We start from the raw sequence: 20298 nt of genomic DNA on the forward strand, positions 1-20298 counted from the left end.
GGCTGGCCTGGACTGTGTTGGTGTGACGCCAGGGTCCACGGGCGCAGAGAGGAAGGCGGGAAGCGAGGACAGGAAGAGACGCGGCCACCAGGTCAAAGCACAGGGTTTGGGAGCCAGAGAGACAAACCGGAATAACTCGCCGGCGGCTTCTGGGGAAATCTACACCTCCCATTCGATATGGAAAGAATGTTTGCGATCCAGCCCTTGAAACAAGAGCCTCAGTGGGCGCGAGCCGGGCTCCTTCTCCCTTCTCCCTTCCCTTCCCTTCCCTTCCCTTCCTTTCCCTTCCCCTCCCTTCCCTCCCCTCCCCTCCCCTCCCATCCCCTCCTTCTCCCCTCCCCTCTCCTCCTCTCCCCTCCCTCCCCTCCCCTCTCCCTTCCTCCCCTCCCCTCCCCTCCCCTCCTCTCCTCTCCCCTCTCGTCCCCTCCTCTCTCTCCCCTCCCCTCCCCTCCCCTCCCCTCCCCTCCCCTCCCCTCCCCTCCTCTCCTCTCCTTCCACCACCACCAGAAAACGGACATTCAGCCGTGGCAGAGCTGCCGTGGTATTTCTGAGAAATAATCCGGCGCTACGTGCCACCTCTATAAAAGCTTTCTTGGTGTGTTCATCAGGACTCAGTGGGTCTGCAAATGGCCAAAAAATTAAATAAAATAAAAATAAATCTAGAAAGAACTATGATTTGAATAAGACAGGTCTGGACCCTCTCTCTCCTAAGCATTGGGTCAGGACCAGGGATGGAGCTGGGTGGGAGAACCCATGCTTGGCTTGTGGAGGACCCGGGTTCGATTGCTGGCACTTCTTCCTGAATAAACACGTAAGGAACGGGTGAGTTGCGGGCCGGAGAGAGAGCCCAGGGGATGAGGCATTTCCCTGGCAGGCAGCAGCTGCTACTGTGATGCAGGCGTGACCCCCAGCACCACACAGGGTCCTTCAAGCACTGCCAGGGGTCACTTCCGAGAACAGGAAATGTTCGTAATATGATGGGGCCGCTAAAGGTGTCAGACAGGCAGCACCTGTGGACTGCTTGCAGCAGAGAAATGCAGATGGGAAATGACTCGTACCGAGGGACATAAATCAACAGAAGAAAACTGCCCAGAGATGAAAATGAAATCAGGAAGACCGTTCACTGCAGGAGGTGGCTCAAATATCTCCCCGCCACTGACCCCCAAAGGCGGGGCTGGGATGACTTCCCAACATGCCTGTGACTCTTCCGGTGCTGCTGCTCTACCCTGGTAGCTTCCGTTCTCAAGCTCAAGTTCACATCAGAATCCAAATGAGTGCTTCAGCTCCAGCCATCACGTCTGCATTCCAACCAAAAGGCAAGAGCAAAGGGAAGGACAGAGGAAGGGAGGGAGAGAGGAAGGGGGAGAGAGCGGCCTCTTCTTCGAAAGGCTATCGCATTTAGATCTGGCCACACTTAATTTCAAGGAAAGTGGGATGTGAACAGCTGAAGTTTACATCAAACCAGCCCATCAGCCTTGAAATCAAAACCTCCAGGATGGCGACGGATCTCAAGAAAATAGACTCCCAAACCTAGACTGGGTGGGTTTGCAGGGGTGACACTGGCCAGAGGACTTGGACAGGGCTGGCACACACCTCTCTCAACTCCAGCCGTGGAAATGGTCGCAATATGATGAGGCCAGTAAAGGTGCCGGACAGGCAGCATCTGCGAACTGCTTGCAGTAGAGAAATGCAGATGGGGAATGACTCGTATCAAGGGACACAAATCAACAGGAGAAAACTGCCCAGAGATGAAAATGAAATCAGTATGCACTCAACCTCAGCGCGAGTTCAAAGACGGGAAAGCGTCTGATGCTGAATGTAAACTTTTTCAGGAATATAATTCTTTTTTTTTTTTTTTTTTTTGCTTTTTGGGTCACACCCGGCAATGCACAGGGGTCATTCCTGGCTCTGCACTCAGGAATCACCCCTGGCGGTGCTCAGGGGACCATATGGGATGCTGGGATTAGAACCCGGGTCGGCTGCATGCAAGGCAGACGCCGTACCCGCTGTGCTATCGCTCCAGCCCCTCAGGTATATAATTCTTAAAGATTTTGGAGCCACACCTGACAGTGCTCAGGGGCTACACTCGGCTCGGTACTTGGGGGTCACTCCCTAAGGTGCTGGGGGGGGTGACGCAGTGCCAGTGTCGGGGATCAAGTACAAGTCTCCCACACGCAAAACTTAGACTCAGCCCTTTAAACCATCTCCCGGGTCCCAATAAATATTTTTCAATCGTCAGAAACGCTTGCACCCATATACATACAGGTCACACACCCGCATTGGTCTCAGCCCAAACCACAGTCCTGTCCAGTGGATCATCATCGCATCCTCCTGGCAGCTGGCACCTGGTATCAACCCCGGCTCTCCCCACCCGGCCCCTCTCCAGGAGCCACAGACAGGACTAAACCAGCCTTTGCATCCACCCACCCCACAACCTGTCCTTCCCCAGCTTCCCTCTCGCCCTTTCTCCTCTCCGGGAGACCTCGCTCTCCAGTTATAGCTACTCACATCCTACTCACTCCTCAAGCTCGAGCCAGACGCCCCCTCTGCCAGGGAGTCTCTCCTGCTGATCACTGTGAGTGTAATAGACCTTAGGCACCTTTCACTTTGTGCTTTTTTTTCTTTTAAAGAATTAACTTTTTATTTTTATTTATTTATTTTTTGCTTTTGGAGTCACGCTCCACAATGCACAGGGGTTGCTCCTGGTTCATGCACTCAGGAATTACTCCTGGCAGTGCTCAGGGGACTATATGGGATGCTGGGAATTGAACCTGGGTCGGCCGTGTGCAAGGAAAACGCCCTACCCGCTGTGCTATTGCTCCAGCGCCCTGTGATTTCTTTTTTAATTGAAACACTGTGAGCAACACTTACAAAGCTTTCATGTTTGAGTGTCAGTCATACCATGATGGAACACCCATCCCTCCATCAGTACACATTTTCCACCACCAATGTCCCCAGCATCCCCTCCCCCATCCCACCCCTCCCCCTGCCTCCATGCAGACAATCTCCCCCATACTCTCTCTCTACTTTGGGGCATTATGGTTTGCAATACAGATACTGAGAGGTTATCATGTTTGGTCCTTTATCGACTTTCAGCGCACATCTCCCATCCCAAATGATCCCTCCAACCATCACTGACTCAGTGACCCCTTCTCTACCCCAGCTGCCCTCTGCCCCAGCTCATGAGGCAGGCTTCCAACCACGGAGCAATCTTCCTGGCCCTTGTCTCTACTATCCTTGGGTATCAGTCTCCTACTATGTTATTTTATATTCCACAAATGTAACTCTTCATGCTTAAAGTATATTCGTTTATTTCTCTTGCATTTCTAAATGTTCAACTAGTCATTGGATGGATGAGTGGATGAATGGAGAGATGGATAGACAGATAGATGGGTGGATATGGATAACTAAATGATAATTGGATGAATGAACTGGCAAATGGGTAGATAGATGAATGGATGGGTTGACAGAGATGGATGTATACGTGGGGAGATAAAAAGGTAAGTGGATGGATGAATGCTGGATGGATGGATGTTGGATGGATGATGGACAGATGATGAATGGATGAATGGAGGTTGGATGGATGATGAATGGATGAATGGGTGAATATTTACTAATTTGGTGAGGGTGGACGAGGAAACCATTCATTAAGAAAAGAATGCCTGGATATATTCTAGATGTATGCCCTGTCCAAAATGTCAAGGACAGAAAGAAGCCATTGTGTGTTCTCTGTAGAGAGCTAAATCCCAGCTTTCAGCTGCAATAACCCCAGAGAAATTTACATTCTCAGCCTCTGACATGGCCTGAGATCCAGGGACCGAGACATGAGGTGGGGAACGGTCTCCGGTGGGGTCCTGTTCCACAGCTGGCTCCTTCGGCCAGACGCCGTGGGGTGGTGGGTTTCGGGGTCACAGCCCTTTGCCTCTGCGGTCTCTGGTGACCCGGGGGAGTCAGAGAGAAGGGGGCTGCTCTCCGCTCAGCCTGGAGTCGCCCCCTTCCCCGTCGTGTTCCATCGGCCCTTCCACCTCCCACTGCGCGCGTCTAGGAGCTGGGGTGCTGCTTACTGTGCAGAGTCTCATTTCTCGAGCCGGCAGGCGGGGGTTCACATACTCTGCATGCGGGAGCCTTGGATTCCATTGGCTGTGCCACGTGGTTCCCCCCTCGCACCACTGGAAGTGACCCCCCAAGCACCACCATCGTGCCCCCTCCCCCAACACACACACACACACACACACACACACACACACACACACACACACACACACACACACACACAAAATGTCTCGTCTCTGAAGCGGAGACCGGCAATTCAGGGCTGTGATCACGGCGTAGGAGGAACAGGGCCCCGAAGGGTCCCCAACTGGCCTCTCTGCCCCGCACCCCTCCCCGCTCCTGGGGGCTCTGAACCCAGTTTGGGCGGGAGCAGGACAAAGGGCCCGGGGGCCTCAGCCAGCAGGGGTGAGGAGGGCGGTCCTCGCCCCGTCGGATGTGGCCTGAGGGAGCTGCACGCCCCGGCGCCCGCTGACCACAGGGCTCGCGGTGGGGGGGCGGGGGGGCTTCCTCTCTAGCCGACTCATCCTCCTCGCAGGCTGCTCCCCTCCTCACACGTATGGGGGCCCAGGGGCGCACCTGTCGGACAGCCCCTCCTGGCCCCACACGGGGCAGAGACGGGTCCCGGGGTGCACTGGCGGGTGGGGACGGCAGAGGCAAGAGGCCAGCAGGGCAGCGGCCATACCAGAGGCTTCCAGAATCTTCTCTGCAAGCCCCCCCGGGGATGGACTCTGCCAGGCCTCGCCGCTGTGGTGGGGGACACCCAGGCGCCAGGGAAAGGTCGTCTCTGCACCCCGCCTCAGCCTCTCCTTCCCCTTCATCCCACACCGTGAGGGGGGGGTCTGTCTCACTGCGGGGTGCTCTGTATAGACAGGGCCGGGCTCCCTGGGGGCCCCCTGGGGGCTCCAGGTGCCAGCCCACACTCTGGGGGCAGCTTGAGTGTGCCCAGCCCTCCCTTCGCCCAGACCCAAGGCGTGTCTGGAAACAAGCCTCCCCCCCCCCCCCACGCGGCACACGCGGCTCCTCCTCGCGCCATCGGGCGAGGCCCAGGCTCCACTCTCTGTGTCGGTGACTCCTCCCTACCCTCCTCCCTTCCACTTTCCTTCTATTTTGACTCTTTGGCCACACCCGACGGTGCTCCTCCTGGCTCTAGTTCAGGGATCACTCCTGGTGGTGCTCAGGGGGCCGCGCTGGGGGCTGGGGGTCCGGCCCTGGGGCAGCTGCCCGAAAGCCGCACACGCTGACTTGTCGCGCCACCAAGCCATTGCTTCGGCCCCACAGTCTCTGTTTCTCAAGCAAGTCTCTGCCCCCACCCCACCCCCACCTTCTAGACTGTTCCACAGGCAGCTCTTTCCAGCCCCGGGAAGGCTCGCTCCTCTCCCATCATGCCCAGCCTGGTAGGGTCTTTGCTGCCTGGTGGCCAGTAATTCAGGGACCCACTGAGGCCACTGAGATAATTTCTCAGAGGGGAAACTGAGGCTGGGAAAGAGGAAGGAACTGGAACCCTAGGATGCAATCCCCAGTCAGCTGACAGTGGGACCCCAGTGCTCCCCTCCCTGAGGGCGCCCTTCAGTGTGTGGCTGTCCCCACGCCTTCCGGCCAACGGGGCAGGTTCAGTGGCGTCCTCTGCTTGCCCGGCGGGTGTCAGGGCAGGGGTCGTCACACAGGTAAGTCCCAGGAGAGAGTCAGAGTGCACCTGCATCAACTTGTCCCACAGCCCTTGTCACAAAGACACTGAACCTAACAAATGCCGACACCTGACCCGACGGCATCATACCAGAAAGGGGGCTAGACACAGCCACGGCCCTGATCTCAGACGACACACAAACGCTCTGCCAGGAAGACAGGTGGGAGCACTGACTGGCCACTCTCTCTCACACACACACACACACACACACACACACACCATAATACAGTCATCACAGACACACACACCACACATCATAATATACTCACCATAGCACACACACCAAAATGTACTCAGCACACACTTCATACTCATCACACGAACATCATGCATGCCCCACGCATATGACACACATCACAATATACTTATCTCACACATACATCACATACACATCACATGCCATACAGATATACGCAACACACGTCAGAATACACTCATCACATACATACCATACATGGATCATGCACACAGCACACACAGTACACACATCTTATTCCATGCATACATCATGCACACTACACGCATCACACACACAGCACACAGTCCACATATGACACACACATAAGACACATGCCATACACATTATGTACATAGTACACATTACACGCATATAAACACATCACCCCTCACCCTCTTTTCCTCATTATCGGTAAGTCTCAGACCTGCGCTTTGTAACCCCCTAACCCCGGCGCCTAATGTCAACTAGCCCAGCCCACTAATGTCCTTCTTCTGCCTGGGGACACAGCTTTGGCACATCCAGAGCTCATGTCCCTTTCTCCCGGCCTCTCTCGTGGTGAAATGGGGGGTGCAGCGGGGAGGGGGGTTAACAGTGGCCCGAGCCAACTCTGGGTGGCCAGTCACTGTCTTGCTCTGGACTGCGGGAGAGGCCTGGTGGCCTTCAGGAGTGGCCCTGCAGATGGGCACCCCACCTTCCGTCTCCCCAGCCCCGGCCCCAGACCACGCTATCTGGGCTACCATGCAGAAGCCCAGGGCTGCGGGGCGTCCAAACACCTGACGAAGGTGCCATGGTGCTGGGTCGCTCCAGCCCGTCTTCCGCCTCACGCAGGGGGGAGGGGGAGCTGGGGCGGGGCAGGCTCTACGCGCCATTCCTTGCTCGGGCCAGTATGGTCAGGGCGGGAAGATGCGCTGCTCAAGAGGGCTGGCTTCCGGAAGTTGTTACGCAAGCAAGCAGCTCGTGCAGAATGCAGAGACTGTGTGCAGAGACTCCCCACAGAGAGAGTCCTGACAGGGAATATACGCAGAGAATCCCCACAGAGAATGCATGCAGAGAATTCCTACAGAGAGAGTCCTGACAGAGAATGTACGCAGCGAATTCCCACAGAGAATGTACACAGAGAATCCCCACAGAGAATGTGTGCAGAGAATCCCCACAGAGAGAGTCCTGACAGAGAATGTACACAGAGAATCCCCACAGAGAATGCACGCAGAGAATCCCCACAGAGAGAATCCTGACAGAATGTACACAGAGAATCCCGACAATGTACACAGAGAATCCCCACAGAGAATGTGTGCAGAAAATCCCCACAGAGAGAGTCCTGACAGAGAATGTGCACAGAGAATCCCCACAGAGAATGTACGCAGAGAATCCCCACAGAGAATGTGTGGCCAGTGTGCAGAGAATCCTGACAAAAAAACTGTCCGTGAGCTGGCGTGGATGGGGCTCTGGAGGAACGGGGCGGGGGGGGCGGGGGAGGCAGGCACTGTGCGGGCGCTGTGGAATTGTTCGAGGCACTGTGGTGGGATCCCTCACCGATCTCCTCCCCAAGAGCCTGGTGCTGCAGGTGGGGAGGAACATGGAAGCCCTGCTCTGCTCCGGGTCCGAGGGGCCCCAGCAGCTGCCGACGGTCTCCCCATCAGCAAGGGCTCCGAGGGCTGGGAGCCCATTTAGAAAAATCGTGGAAGTTGTGATTTTCATCTTGAGCTCCAACTTCCAAGCAACACCCACGTTTCAGACACTCCTAGGGCACAGGACACACGGTGCGCTCAGAGGAAGAGTTAGACCCATGGAAGATTCTAGAACCAGAGCATCATTCATCATCTCAGCAGACCTTCCCCCAAACAAGGCTCTGGGCCCCTTACCTGCTTCTAAAGGTGATTTGCCAATGAGTGTGTGTGTGTGTGTGTGTGTGTGTGTGTGTGTGTGTGTGTATGTGTGTGTGTGTGTGTGTGTGTGTCTTGGGAGGTCGGGGGAGGGACAGGAAGTCTGGGCCTTTTCTGGGTCACTTCCCCCTATGGGGGTACCTTCTGACCCCATCTGGGGTACACACATGACCCAGACTGCTAGAGGCAACTACATGCCCCACACGTATGCCACAGCATGCCCCCTCCGAGCCGCACTCACATGACCCAGGGGGACCCCCTGGCTCCCCAGTTCTGCCGCCGCCGCCTCCAGCCTTTACTCCGGCCCTTCTCCCCTCCCAAGCCCCCCTCCCCCCAGTTCTGCTTGTCTGCCGACCAGCTCCGGGGAGAAGAGCACTGTCATGGAACGGGATGAGCCGGTGGCAGCCTGCCACCTCTCTGCTCCGGCCCCACAGCTGGGAGGCGGTGCCAGCAGACTGGGGAGGCCAAGCAGAGCTCAGGGTGGCCGGACAGGGCAGTGGGGGAGGGGGGAGGGGGGAGGGGAGGGGACCTCTCTGACCCTCACTTCCTGCCTGTCCCCTCGGCGGTGGGAGCACTGTGCAGGCCGCCTGCTGGGGTCATCTCAGGGGCTGCGGAACTGGACGGAGGGAGGAAGCGCCCCTGCTTGTCCTTGCCCACCCGAGGCCACGTTTGCAAGAGCAGGTGGACAGAGCTTGCGGGCACGACTCTCGACAGACTCGTCTCCCGGGGCAGGGAGACAGCCCTGAAGTGCCAAGCCCCAGGGACCATCAAACCCAGCACCCAGGAAGGCTCCACGGTGCTGACCGAGGTGACCGCGTGTCACTTAGCACCACAAGGTCCCTGAGCGCTGCCAGGAGTACCCCAGCCAGGAGCAGCCCGGGCGCCGGCCGAGGGTGTGGCGGCCCAGCCCTCCCCGCCCCTGCAGGGTAAGGAAGGTTACAGGGGCTCTTCCGGGAATGGCCTTCAAGCTGGGGCCTCTTTGGGGCTGCAGAGTTGGGGCAGCGGGTAAGGCTTCCCTCGCACACGACCGAGCCTGATTCAATTCCCGGCATCCCATACGGTCCCCGGGCCCCACAGGAGTGAGCACAGAGCCAGGAGTAAGCCCTGAGCACAGGGGGTAAGGCCCCCTGCAACAAACAAACAACAACAAAATTCAACATGCTTCTGCCCCAAGGGAATGCGGCATCTCCCCCCTGTAGGTACCCCAATGTGTACCCCAACATCTAGAAGCAGGGCTGCAGGAAGCGAGGCGGGGACCAGGGGCCCAGGCCTGGGTGGCCAAGAAGAAGAGTGCGAGTAAGGGGCCCCGGGTGACTGCTGGGCTCTAACACGGGTGCAGCCTGGGAACAGGGACAAGGGGGCAGGAGAGGAGGTGCAAGGAGAACCACCTTCCAGGCAGGAGAACAGGTGGGATGGGTGGGAGGGGGGCGCGGGCAGGCTGTGACACCAGCCAGGTCAGCTGGGCGGCAGTGCTGAGCTCTCCATCACTGGAGGTAACCAAGTACTCCACGGAATGTGCTCAAAGGGATTCTGTGTCGGCGGTGCAGGGTTAAAGGAGATATTATTTAGAAACACTTCCCGCCTCAGACAACCGTCCAGATAAGGTGAGGCTGTTTCACAAGGACCAATCTCCACCTCCTAGTTAGGCTGTACCAGGAACTGTTGCAGGCAGTGGTGAGCGGGCACACTCACCCTGGGTTCTTTGTGGCCATCCACTTAAATATTAACTTGGCCAATCCTCATGGCACCTCTGTGAGGGAGGTGTGACGCCAGGCTTACACTCACAGGCCTGGTCACCAGCTATGCACCAGCAAACGGCAATGGAGTAAAATTAGCAACTAGTGAGCACATCAGGACAATGTGCTAAGATACTTTCTAGGTAAATTGTGTTTGATCGTCAAACAATTGCAAGGAACCGTTACTGTTACTTAGCTTCCTTCCTTCCTTCCTTCCTTCCTTCCTCCCTCCCTCCCTCCCTTCTTTCCTTCCTCCCTCCCTTCCTTCCTTCCTTCCTTCCTTCCTTCCTTCCTTCCTCCCTCCCTTCCTTCCTTCCTTCCTTCCTTCCTTCCTTCCTTCCTTCCTTCCTTCCTTCCTTCCTTCCTTTCTTCCTTCCTTCTTCCCTCTCTCTTTTTCTTTCTTTCTTTCTTTCTTTCTTTCTTTCTTTCTTTCTTTCTTTCTTTCTTTCTTTCTTTCTTTCTTTCTTTCTTTCTTTCCCTCTTTATCTCTCTCTTTCCTTATGGGGGAGGGTGCAGGGGAGGAGGGTTGCACCACATCCTGTAATGCCCAGGGGTGACTCCTGGTTCTGTGCTGGGATCTGCTCCTGGCAGCCTCGGGCTCCTGTACGGCGCCCAGCCAGTGGATCAAACCCTCCGACCCCTTTTCACTTTATTTTCTACATAACTGAGGCCTGCAGAGTTCCAATAAGGGGCTGGAATGAACAGAGAGGGAAGGAAGGAAGGAAGGAAGGCAGCTGGGTCACTCTGAGGTGGGGGATGGGCAGCAGGGGAGGCCAGAGCCCTGGTGCCCAGCACCTGTCTTGCTTCCCGCAATACTGAGTGTGGAGATCCTGGGAGGTTCCCCTGATGGAATCCCCAGTTCCTCCCCACTCCCCCCACCCCCCCATGGCATTTGTCTCTCCCAAAGAAAGCCTCTAGGCAGTTTCCGGGCTGGGACAGCCCTAGGGGAGGGGAGAGGAAGGAGGATGGGAAGAGCTTTGGGGGCCATGGGTCCACCCCTCCCGGCCAGTGTCCCTTCCCGTGTCCCTTTCCGCCAGCTGCTCAGATTGGCCCAACTCTCCAGTCTAGGGGACACTGAGGCCGAGGAGCTGCCGCCACGGGTCAGGGCGACCAGCCCCATCCGCCTGTCCCATTTACAGACCCGGGTCTTTTAAACCAGAGCCGGGCCCTGGCACCCCAGCCGCGCCCACCAACCTTGGCACCCGGAGAGTTCCAGCAGGAGTCCCCAGGAACGCGCAGTGCCCCAGCCCGGCTCCCCGGCACCCTGGCGCGGGGGAGGACCCTGGGGAGCCAAACGCAGCCCAGAACTTGGTCCAGAGCCCAGGACTGCTAGTGGGGGCTGGGGGGGGGCCTGAAACTAGACCCGGGGGACCCCTCTCCAAAGCTGGTCCTCTGGGCTTCTCTGCAGCCACTCAGCGCGCTGCCCGGCCCGCCGGTCCCACAGTGGCTCACAGCAGCCGCTGCGCCCTGGCCGCTGCCCAAACACGGTCTTGGCAACGCCGGGTCCGAAGACCGCAGTCCCGGGACAAGGGGGAGGCGGGGGGGAGGGGTCCTCCCGGGCTCCCGCAGTTTTAGGGACACGGGTCCTGCCCTGCGCTCCGGGGGGCGCGGACGGAGCGGCGCCCGCATGCCAAGTCCAGCGGCGGTCGGGGGACCTTGGAGGGGGCCGCGTCTACCCGGCGGGTCCCTCCGGCCACGCACCGGCGGGTCTCCCCGCGCCCGCCCCGCGAGGACCCCGCCGCCGTCCCCGCGGGCGCCGTCCGGGCTCAGACGCCGCGTCCACTCGGCGGGTCCAGCGCTCACCAGAGCCGCACCCGTGGGGCGCCGAGCCCCGGGTCCCGCCGTCCCGAGACCCCGCAGCACCCCCCGCCTGCCGGAGAGAAGTGGGGCGCCCCGAGAGAGGAAAAGGGGCGCTCGCCCCGGACTCACCCCGCGGGATCCCCGCGCGCGGGCGCGCCGGCCCGTCGGATCATGTCGCTGCGCGGGGGGCTCAGGCTCCAGGCGGCGCGGCCCGCGGGGTCCCCGGCGCCCGCATCCCCTGGCGCTGGCCCTCGGCAAGGGCCCGGGCGGGCGCCGAGCTGGGGCCGCCGCTGCCGCCGCCGCCGCCGCCGCGCCGGGCTCGTCCCTCCACTTCCTGTATCGCGGCCAGCGGGGCTTTCAGGAAGGGGCCGGCCTTGGTGGTCAACGGGTCTGTCCACCGCCGCCGGGCGGCCGCCCGCCGCGCCGAGCCCCGGGGGGGCGCACGCAAGCCCAGGCCGCGGCGCCCCCCTGCAGCCCCCGCCGGGCTCCCGGGCCCGCCTCTGGCCGTGGGGTGCGGGGCGCCCCGGGGCGGCTGCGCCACGGCCCCCGGGAGGGACGCTCGCTGCCCGCTCTCCAAACTCGGGGTGCAGAGGCGCTCCCCGAGGCTGCTCCTCCGGGACCCCGCCGGCAGGTGAGGGGCCCACGGTGCTCGCCACTTCGGGAGCCAGGACCTTCTGCCCCAGGGAGCCAGGACCCGGTCCAGAGCAGTCTGATGGGGGCTGGGCTTCCCCATCAGACTCCGACAGGTGGTCGTGCCGCCTGCTCTCGGATGCCCCCCGGGACGGGGAGCTCACTCCTGCTCAGGGCAATCTCATCTTGCACCGTGCCAGGCTCCAGGCCACCTGGGTGGGCAGCGCCTTGGGAGGGGGCGCAGGGAGGAAGGGCTGGCTTGCGCAATGCAACACCCAGGCACGTTCAAAAGTCTTCAGCCTGAGCATTTTTCTTTTTTTTAGTGACTGGGCTAGACTGGCCCCTAAGGGACCACCTAATCCCCTGGTACTAACCACATTTGCTTGGTTGGTTGGGGTGGGGGGCTGTCTGCGCACTGTGGGCTCTACCTGCTAGGCAGCTGCACACACACACACACACACACACACACACACACACACACACACACACAGAGTGACAACATTCATTTCCAGATAAGGACGCGGGGGTGCGGTGGGGGGTGGGGCTGGCTCATCTGATGTCACAGGACAGGCTGCGGTCCAGACAGGACTGAAGTCCATGCCCCGATCGAAGTGGGGGCGGGGGGCGGGGCACTAGGGCAGCGCGCAGGGCTCACGCACCCAGGAGAAACCCCGAGAGACGGTGCAGGAGGCAAGGCGCTGGCCTCGCATGCTGCGGGCCCCTTTCAGATCCTGGCACCACCTGCGTCCCCCGAGCATCACCAGACGTCCCTCCTGAGCACTGGAAGGCATGGCCAACCCCCACCCCCATAATAGTACAACACCCAGAAAGCCGTGTTCTCTGCTCCCTACCCCCCTTCCCCCCCTGCCCAGACCCCACGGAGCCCCCTCCTGAGGCCACAGCCATAGTAGCTGACCAAAAAGGGCGCTGCTGAGAGTCCTACCCTGGGGCACCCCCTGGGCACTCCCAGTTCTCTCTCCGGCCTGGCTCTCAGAACCCCATCCGGGGAATTATCAGCCACAGCCGTGTGTGCTGCAAGCTGTACCTCCCCACCCCCAACCTTGTCTTTGTTTCTTTTCTTTTTTTGGTAACATTGTTCATTTCCCATTAAGGAGTAACCTCGCTACCCCTTTCCCTTTTCGTTCTGTTGGAGAGAACAGCCTTCGCCTAGTAGGAGCACGTGATCCTAGCCTGGCCAATCACAGTCCTAGACTTTCAGGACACGGATTGGTTCAAAGATCATCACATGACCTACGTTGGGCCAACAGGATCCAGCCCTGGGACTTTTTATTGGCACTACACCTTCCCGGAGCTAGTGTTAAGTATAAACGGGGGTGACCACTAGCAACCTGGGCCACCGAGTGGTGAAGAGGTTCAAGAAGCAAACAGATGGGCGAACGCAATGAAGAGAGGCCTGTCGCCTAAGCCTAAAGTCAATGTGCTTTTTGCGGCTGTGCCATTAGATATCTCCCTATAAGAGCCGAACAAGTCCCCTTCTTCTTTCTTTCTTTCTTTCTTTCTTTCTTTCTTTCTTTCTTTCTTTCTTTCTTTCTTTCTTTCTTTCTTTCTTTCTTTCTTTCTTTCTTTCTTTCTTTCTTTCTTTCTTTCTTTCTTCCTTCCTTCCTTCCTTCCTTCCTTCCTTCCTTCCTTCCTTCCTTCCTTCCTTCCTTCTTCCTTTCTTGGCTTTTGCACCACATTCAGCTGTTCTCAGGACCGACTCCAGGCTCTGCCCTCAGGGATCACTCCTTGTGGACTTGGCCAACCATACGGGAGAGCCGAGAGTCAACCCTCAGCCTGCTCTATGCCAGGCAAGCTCCTTCCCTTGTACAACATCTCGGTCCCTGCTTTTCCTCTTTCAAGCACTCAAACACAATCGAGTCAGGTGTGTGTTGGTTGTCTCCCACGCCTGCAGGCTGGCCCAGGATGCAGCCCTCCTGCCTTCTTTCCTCCTTACCACTAAACTCACTCGTACATGACTGAACTCCTTAACCCTTCAGCTGACAGTGGGGGGCAAAGGACGGGGAGAAAGGTGAATGAACAGATAACAGAAACCTGTTATCCAGAAAAGGTTTGGAAAATTTTAGTGGAAAACACAGGCGGGGCTCCTGTGTTCTTAATCTCTGCTCTTCCGCCCAGAGGGAACATCCCTTGAGATATGCTCATTGTAAAGATGTTTGTCCTGATAGACTGAGGCCCTTGGATGCGTAAGAATTTAGCCCATGTAGATTAAGATAGGCAGCTGACTATTTTTCGGCTTTTGATGCTTCCTGGTTCTAAGCAATAAATACCGAATGGAAGGACAGGAGGGGTTCTGAGTCCATGAGGCTGTGAGCTCATCCCTGACCCCCACGCTTTTTCTCTTATTTCTGTCCTTTTCCCTTAATCCTCTGCGACATCCCTGCTTTGACCCTTTAATCAGCTCCCCAGGGCTGATCCCCAGCACCTCATGATAAGAGGTTGACATATCTGGGGGTTCATGGACCCACCATGCCCCCCCCTTGCTTCTTTGTCCCCACTCAGGTAAGAGCGAGTAGGCTCACTTGTAAAGGAATGGCCAGTCAGGGTCACCTTCAGGAGCTTAACCTGAGCTTTCTGGGCCTTTCTGGGGGCCATGGACAAGCTCAAAAGTCACACTGCACGGTCATGCTTTTCAGAAGCACCCCGTGTTCTTGCTATGACTTGGACAGAGACTTTCAAGGAAACGTCTGCATGGACAGAAACTCTCTGGCCTGAAAGCCTTCATGGGTGAGAGTGGACGCCTGAGCCAGGCTGCTGGAGGCCAGAGCTCGGCGTGGCCGTTGGTGGCTTTGTAACTTCACCTCTCGGTGCCTCAGTCTTTACCTTGAGCGATGGGGCGAGAGCAGTGCCCCTGGGCTGCTGTGTTCACTGTGCCCGTGAGGGCACCTGTTAAAGGCTAATAGATTAAACCATGGCAGAGGCCCCGAATGTGTCAGTAGGACAAGAGAGGGTCATCAGTAGGACAAGAGAGGGTCCCCCTGGGTGCGAAGTGTGAGGAGGACTAAATCAATACACAGGCAACAAGTGTCCCCGAGGGGTCGTACCCCTCAGCCCAAAGGTGAGGAGAGACTCGGCAGGCTCAGGGAAATACACCCGATTCTCCTTCCCTCCTCCAGTTCCCTACAGGGGCCCCCACCCCCCACTGCCCGAGCCAGCTAGAAGTCAGAGGCTGGGGAATGGACCCTTCCATTGGCTCCTCTGGTAGAAAGTCCCTGTGCCAGTTTGCAGGGGTGCAGGGTTAGGGGCAGGGGCAGGCACTGTCAGAGAACAGCCAGGGGGGCTGCCCTCCTCTCATACTCGACACCACTGATGTACCAGGAGTAGCACACCACGTGGGATGGGGTGTCAAGTAGAAGGCAACGGGTCTTGATTTGAATATATATACATATATGCATATATATATGCATATATGTGTGTATATATGTGTGTGTATATATATATGTATATATATAAGCAAACAAGGCTCAACCTATAACAGCATGTTAGTGAATCTCTTATACAAGGGCTTAATGGCTCCGGGCTGATACAATCTTCACACATTCTCCTCTACGGAAACATTTTTTGATCATTTTTGGCGGATTATTCATAACAAGCAATCACTGTATCACTGTATCACTCTCATCCCATTGTTTGTTGATTTACTCGAGCGGGCACCAGTAACGTCTCCATTCCTCCCAGCCCTGAGATTTTAGCAGCCTCTCCTTACTCAACTTTCCCAATGATTGGAGGCTCTTTCAGGGTCAGGGGAATGAGACCTATTGTTACTGTTTTTGGCATATTGAATACACCACAGGTAGCTTGCCAGGCTCTGCCATGAGGACGGGATACTTTTGGTAGCTTGCTGAGCTCTCTGAGAGGGACAGAGAAATCAAACCTGGGTCAGCCATGTGCAAAGCAAATACCCTACCCGCTGTGCTATCGCTCCAGTCCTTATATATATATATCACTCTCTATTATTAGTAATACCAAATAAATTATTTAGGGATTACTAGTGGGGCAGTCTTGGGTGGTGGTTGGGGAGATTTGAAATATTCCTGGTGGAAAGGTATAATGGTGGTGGGGTTGGTGTTGGAATATGGAGTGTAACAAATTATTGTGAACAACTTTTTAAAAAAATAAAAGAATCATAACAGATAAAAATTGATAAAAAATAAAAGAACAAAAGAAAAATTGATTAAAAAAATAAACGAATCATCACAGAAAAAAGACACAGAAACGCAGACCCTCCCCCTCCCCCCACCCCCGTGAGGCCCCACCCCTCCATCCCCCTTGGCTGGGGAGAAATTTTTCAAAGTGGCTGGAGCTGTCTCACCGGAAGACGCTTCTACCTCAGGGGTCAGGGAAGAACAAGCCTCTGCCGTGTACTGGGGTGTGTGTGTTGGGCGGGGGAGGAACGCCAGGCAACCTGCAGGCGGGACCCCCAGGGCCACCTCCTCGCGGGGCACAGAACAGAGGAGGCCTTCGTGGTGGGTTGCAGTGCAGGGAGCGGAGTGCCCGGGCCTGTTGCTGAGTTCCAGAGCTGTGCTGGGGAAGGACACCAGGGTGTCCTGGTGGGGCTGTGTGGGGACCTCACAGAGGCCTCCTGGGACTCGGGATGGGGGGCAGGTGCGTCTAACTCGGGGCTGCCTCGTGGAGCCTGGAGCGCTTAGGGATTCTCCAGGTGGGAGGGACAGGGCCCAGACAGACAGACAGACAGACAGGCACACTCTGGGGACGGCACCGGCTCCCCTTAGATTCAGCCTCGCGGCCGTCTCTCTGCAGGCCCCCAGACCTCCCTCCTGTGCCCCCAGGTGTGGAAGGGGCTGTGGGAGCTGTGTGGGCCCCGAGGACCATGTTCCTTGGCCCCCAGTCCCAATTCTCCTCAGGGAGGACCCCATCTTGGCGGGGCAGGGTGGGGTCTCTCAGAGAGAGAGAGAGAGAGAGAGAGAGAGAGAGAGAGAGAGAGAGAGAGAGAGAGTTTAGTGCTTGGGAGAAGGAGAGAGCCCCCCAGAAATGTTGATAAAGCCAGCCCCCCCACCCCGAGGCCACAGCTCCTTGGTTGGTGCCCCTAGGTCCCATTTCCCCTCAACCCAGGCCTCCTGCCTTCCTCACCCCCCAAGTTAGAGGGTTTCCAGATCCTTCTCAGGACCCCCCCTCTCCCACGAAGACAGCCAGCTGTCTTTGTTTTCTTTTTTTGGCTTTTTGGGTCACACCTGGCGATGCACAGGGGTTACTCCTGGCTCTGCACTCAGGAATTACTCCTGGCAGTGCTCAGGGGACCATATGGGATGCTGGGAATCGAACCCGGGTTGGCCGCTTGCAAGGCAAACACCCTAGTCCAGATGCTAGAAGCTTCTCACGCTTAAATGGTTCTTGGAATGAGGCCGGGAACAACCTTCCCCTCTGACCGGTGCCCTCCGGCACCCTAAATCCCATGGTCATGGCAGGTCCTGCAAATAGGGGTGGGGAACAGCTCCCGTTGGCTGCATCAGAACAACACGCAGCCCTGCGGGGAGCCAGGCGGGAAGACCACAGGGGGCGTCCCAGGTTCTGAAGTCTTCAGCCTCAGGAGGACCAGCCCTGCTTAGTGCTGTCGGAAGATGAGCTACACTCGGGGTCAAGAACACGTGTCCTAGGGCCAGAGGCGCTTGCTGTGCACGCGGCCGACCTGGGTTTGATCTCCGGCATCCCATATGGTCCCCTGAGCACCACCAGGATTTTGACTCCTGAGTACAGAGCCAGGGGTCACCCCTGAGCATCGCTGGGTGTGCACCCCCCAAATTAAAAAAAAGACGTGGCCTCTATTTGGGCTCTGAAGTGACTTGCACCAGCCAGGCCCCCTCCTGGACGTCTGGCCTTGAGGAGATTTGCTGCCAGGACATGGGACAGGCTGCGGAGACACTGGTGACGTGAAGTGACAATGTGCACTGACTCTCGGTAGACAGAGCTGGAAGGAGTGCTCGTGTCCACGGACAGCCTGGAGGCCGGGCGCTCAGCCCTCTGTTGGCCCCGCCGGGCAATGGGGCACCGCCGTATAGGGCCTTCCACCGGCTCCCCTCACACGCACACCGGTCGTCTGTCTCTCAGTCTGTCGGCGGAAGGGAGTCTTGGCTTCATTTCAACACCTGCCACTACTTCCGGGTCTCTGCAGGCTGCTGTCAGGTACTGGCCGGGGCTGGGGTCTCATCTGAAGGCTCGACTCAGGAAGGGGCTGCTTCCGAGCTCGGATGGTGATTGGTCAGAGTCAATTCTTTGGGTGTGTGTTGGAGGGGTGGGTTTTGGGCCATACCTGGAGGTCCTTTGGACTTACTTCTGGCTCTGCATGCGGGAATCGCTCCTGGCCATACTTGTGGGGGCTTATGTGGCGCCCCCACAACCTCAGATGTACCCGAGGCTGGCCACATGCAAGACAAGGGCCTTCCCTGCTGTCCTGTCTCTGGCCCCAGGATTCAGATCTTCTTTTGTTTGTTTTTGGGTCATACCCACTGATGCTCAGGGCTTACTCCTGGCTCTGCAATGAGGAATTACTCCTGGTGGTGCTCGGGGTCCATATGGGATGCTGGGAATCGAACCCCGGTTGATTGTGTGCAAGGCAAGCGACCTACTTGCTGTACTATCGCTCCAGCCCCAGGATTCAGATCTTGAGACGCTTCCGTCCCCTGCTGGCTGAAGGCCATGCTCAGAGCTTGGCCCGGTGGAAACCTCCAATGCGATCAACCGCTTCACCGGGGCACGAAGCAGAGAAGGCAGTTCTGGAATCACCTGCAGAGACAGCAGGGGGGAGGCCACCTGCCTTGCACACAGCCCAGTGCAGGTCCATCCCTGGCACTACATTTTCTCCCCTGAGCCCTGCCAGGAAAGAGCCCTGAGCACAGCTGAGTGTGACCCCAAAACCAAGGGGGAAAAAACCCAAGTGGAAGTCACGTTCTTGTCTGACCTAATCCTGGAAGTGGCGGTTCGCCAGCGTGGCCCTGTTTGGGGGCAAGAAGCTTCCACTCAGGAGGGGGTTAAAGAAAGGCCCAGAAGCAAGGTCCAGGCGGAGGCGTCTTAGGAGCTGCCTGGGCACGCAGAGGGGCACAGAACAATCCAGGACTCAATCCTTGCCACCCGGGGCTCATTCGTTCCCTCTCCCTGCTCTGACCTCAGCTTGCAGGGGTGCCAGGCACCCTCTCGAGTCCCAACCCTCAAGGGGGCAGGGGGAACGGTCTCTCTCTTCCATGCCTGGGTGTGACTGGCCTGCAGTACCAGGCCGGGCCCACTCCTCAGAGGAACATGGACGGGGTTGGCTGAGCAGGACCCAGCCGGGCCCCGGGCCTGGGGACACCTTTCCCACGTCATGTTGGTCGGGTCGAAAGTGTGTCAAGAAAGAGGAAGGGTTTGCTAGGAAGGAGGAAGGGGTGCCGAGGAGGGGGCTGACCACAGACTGCCCTCGTCCTGCCCACATCTGCTCCCGGGCACTGCGGGGTCCTGCCAGGCCAGAGCAGCCCGCAGCACTAGACCCGGGTCCCACACCGCGAGGCTGAGTTTGGTCGTGGGTGGGCTCTTCCCAGACCCTCCGGGCAAGGCTGGAGACGCCCCGGCCCTGTGAGAGTGAGGAAATGTGGGCTTGGTGCTCTATTCACTCTCTCGATGGCATGATGGCGCGGGGGGTTCCATGCGCCTTGATGTGTACAGAGACGTAACACATTGCTCACTTCAATGATTGGAATAGTTAGAGTCCCAAAAACCTGTTTGGGGAGGGGTGTCGTATTTACTCATGAGGCGCAGGAGGTGGCGAGATGGAGCCAACGTGCTCCCAGTTTCAAACCAAACCAAACCCAAAACCCTGATGCCCGCTTCTGTGGCGAAGCCGTGGATGAAGGAGGAGAGGCGTTCTTTGTGGTTTCTCTTCCTCTGCACCCGTTCCTGCCAACCCAAACCCTCCGGCACCGGCGTCCAGGGGCCTCCTGGGGTTTGGTTACGCAAGTGAGTACGAGGATAAATCTGTCTCTGTGGAATGAAGGGAGTCGAGGTTATACCTTTTAAGAGAATAAAGTCATTCCAGAGAGAGAGGTGGGGGAGGGGAGAGAAAGAGAGAGAGAGGGAGAGAGAGACAGAGACCGACAGAGACAGACAGAGACAGACAGAGACAGAGTGTACTGGCCTTACGGCACTTGCCGTGCCTGCAGCAGGCCCAGCCGGGTTCGGCCCTTGGCATCACATACAGTTCCCCAAACACTGAGCAGGGAGCAAAGAGAAAGCCCTGAGCACCGCTGGGTGTGGCCCTAAGACAAACAA

General features: G+C 57.7%; 1 protein-coding gene across 1 annotated transcript in view; it reads right to left on the reverse strand.

Moving 5' to 3' along the window:
- The window catches only part of RIN3 (Ras and Rab interactor 3), a 94058-nt gene extending 82394 nt beyond the window's left edge, over nucleotides 1-11664 (reverse strand). The window contains exon 1 of the mRNA XM_055132426.1: nucleotides 11524-11664. Within this exon, the coding sequence (XP_054988401.1) occupies nucleotides 11524-11567 (44 nt within the window). The 5' untranslated portion in view covers nucleotides 11568-11664. The remainder of the gene's footprint in view (nucleotides 1-11523) is intronic.
- Between the last annotated feature and the right edge of the window lie 8634 nt (nucleotides 11665-20298).

The sequence above is a fragment of the Sorex araneus genome, chromosome 3 (genome assembly GCF_027595985.1).
Source record: "Sorex araneus isolate mSorAra2 chromosome 3, mSorAra2.pri, whole genome shotgun sequence".
In the NCBI taxonomy this organism is placed as follows: Eukaryota; Metazoa; Chordata; class Mammalia; order Eulipotyphla; family Soricidae; genus Sorex; species Sorex araneus.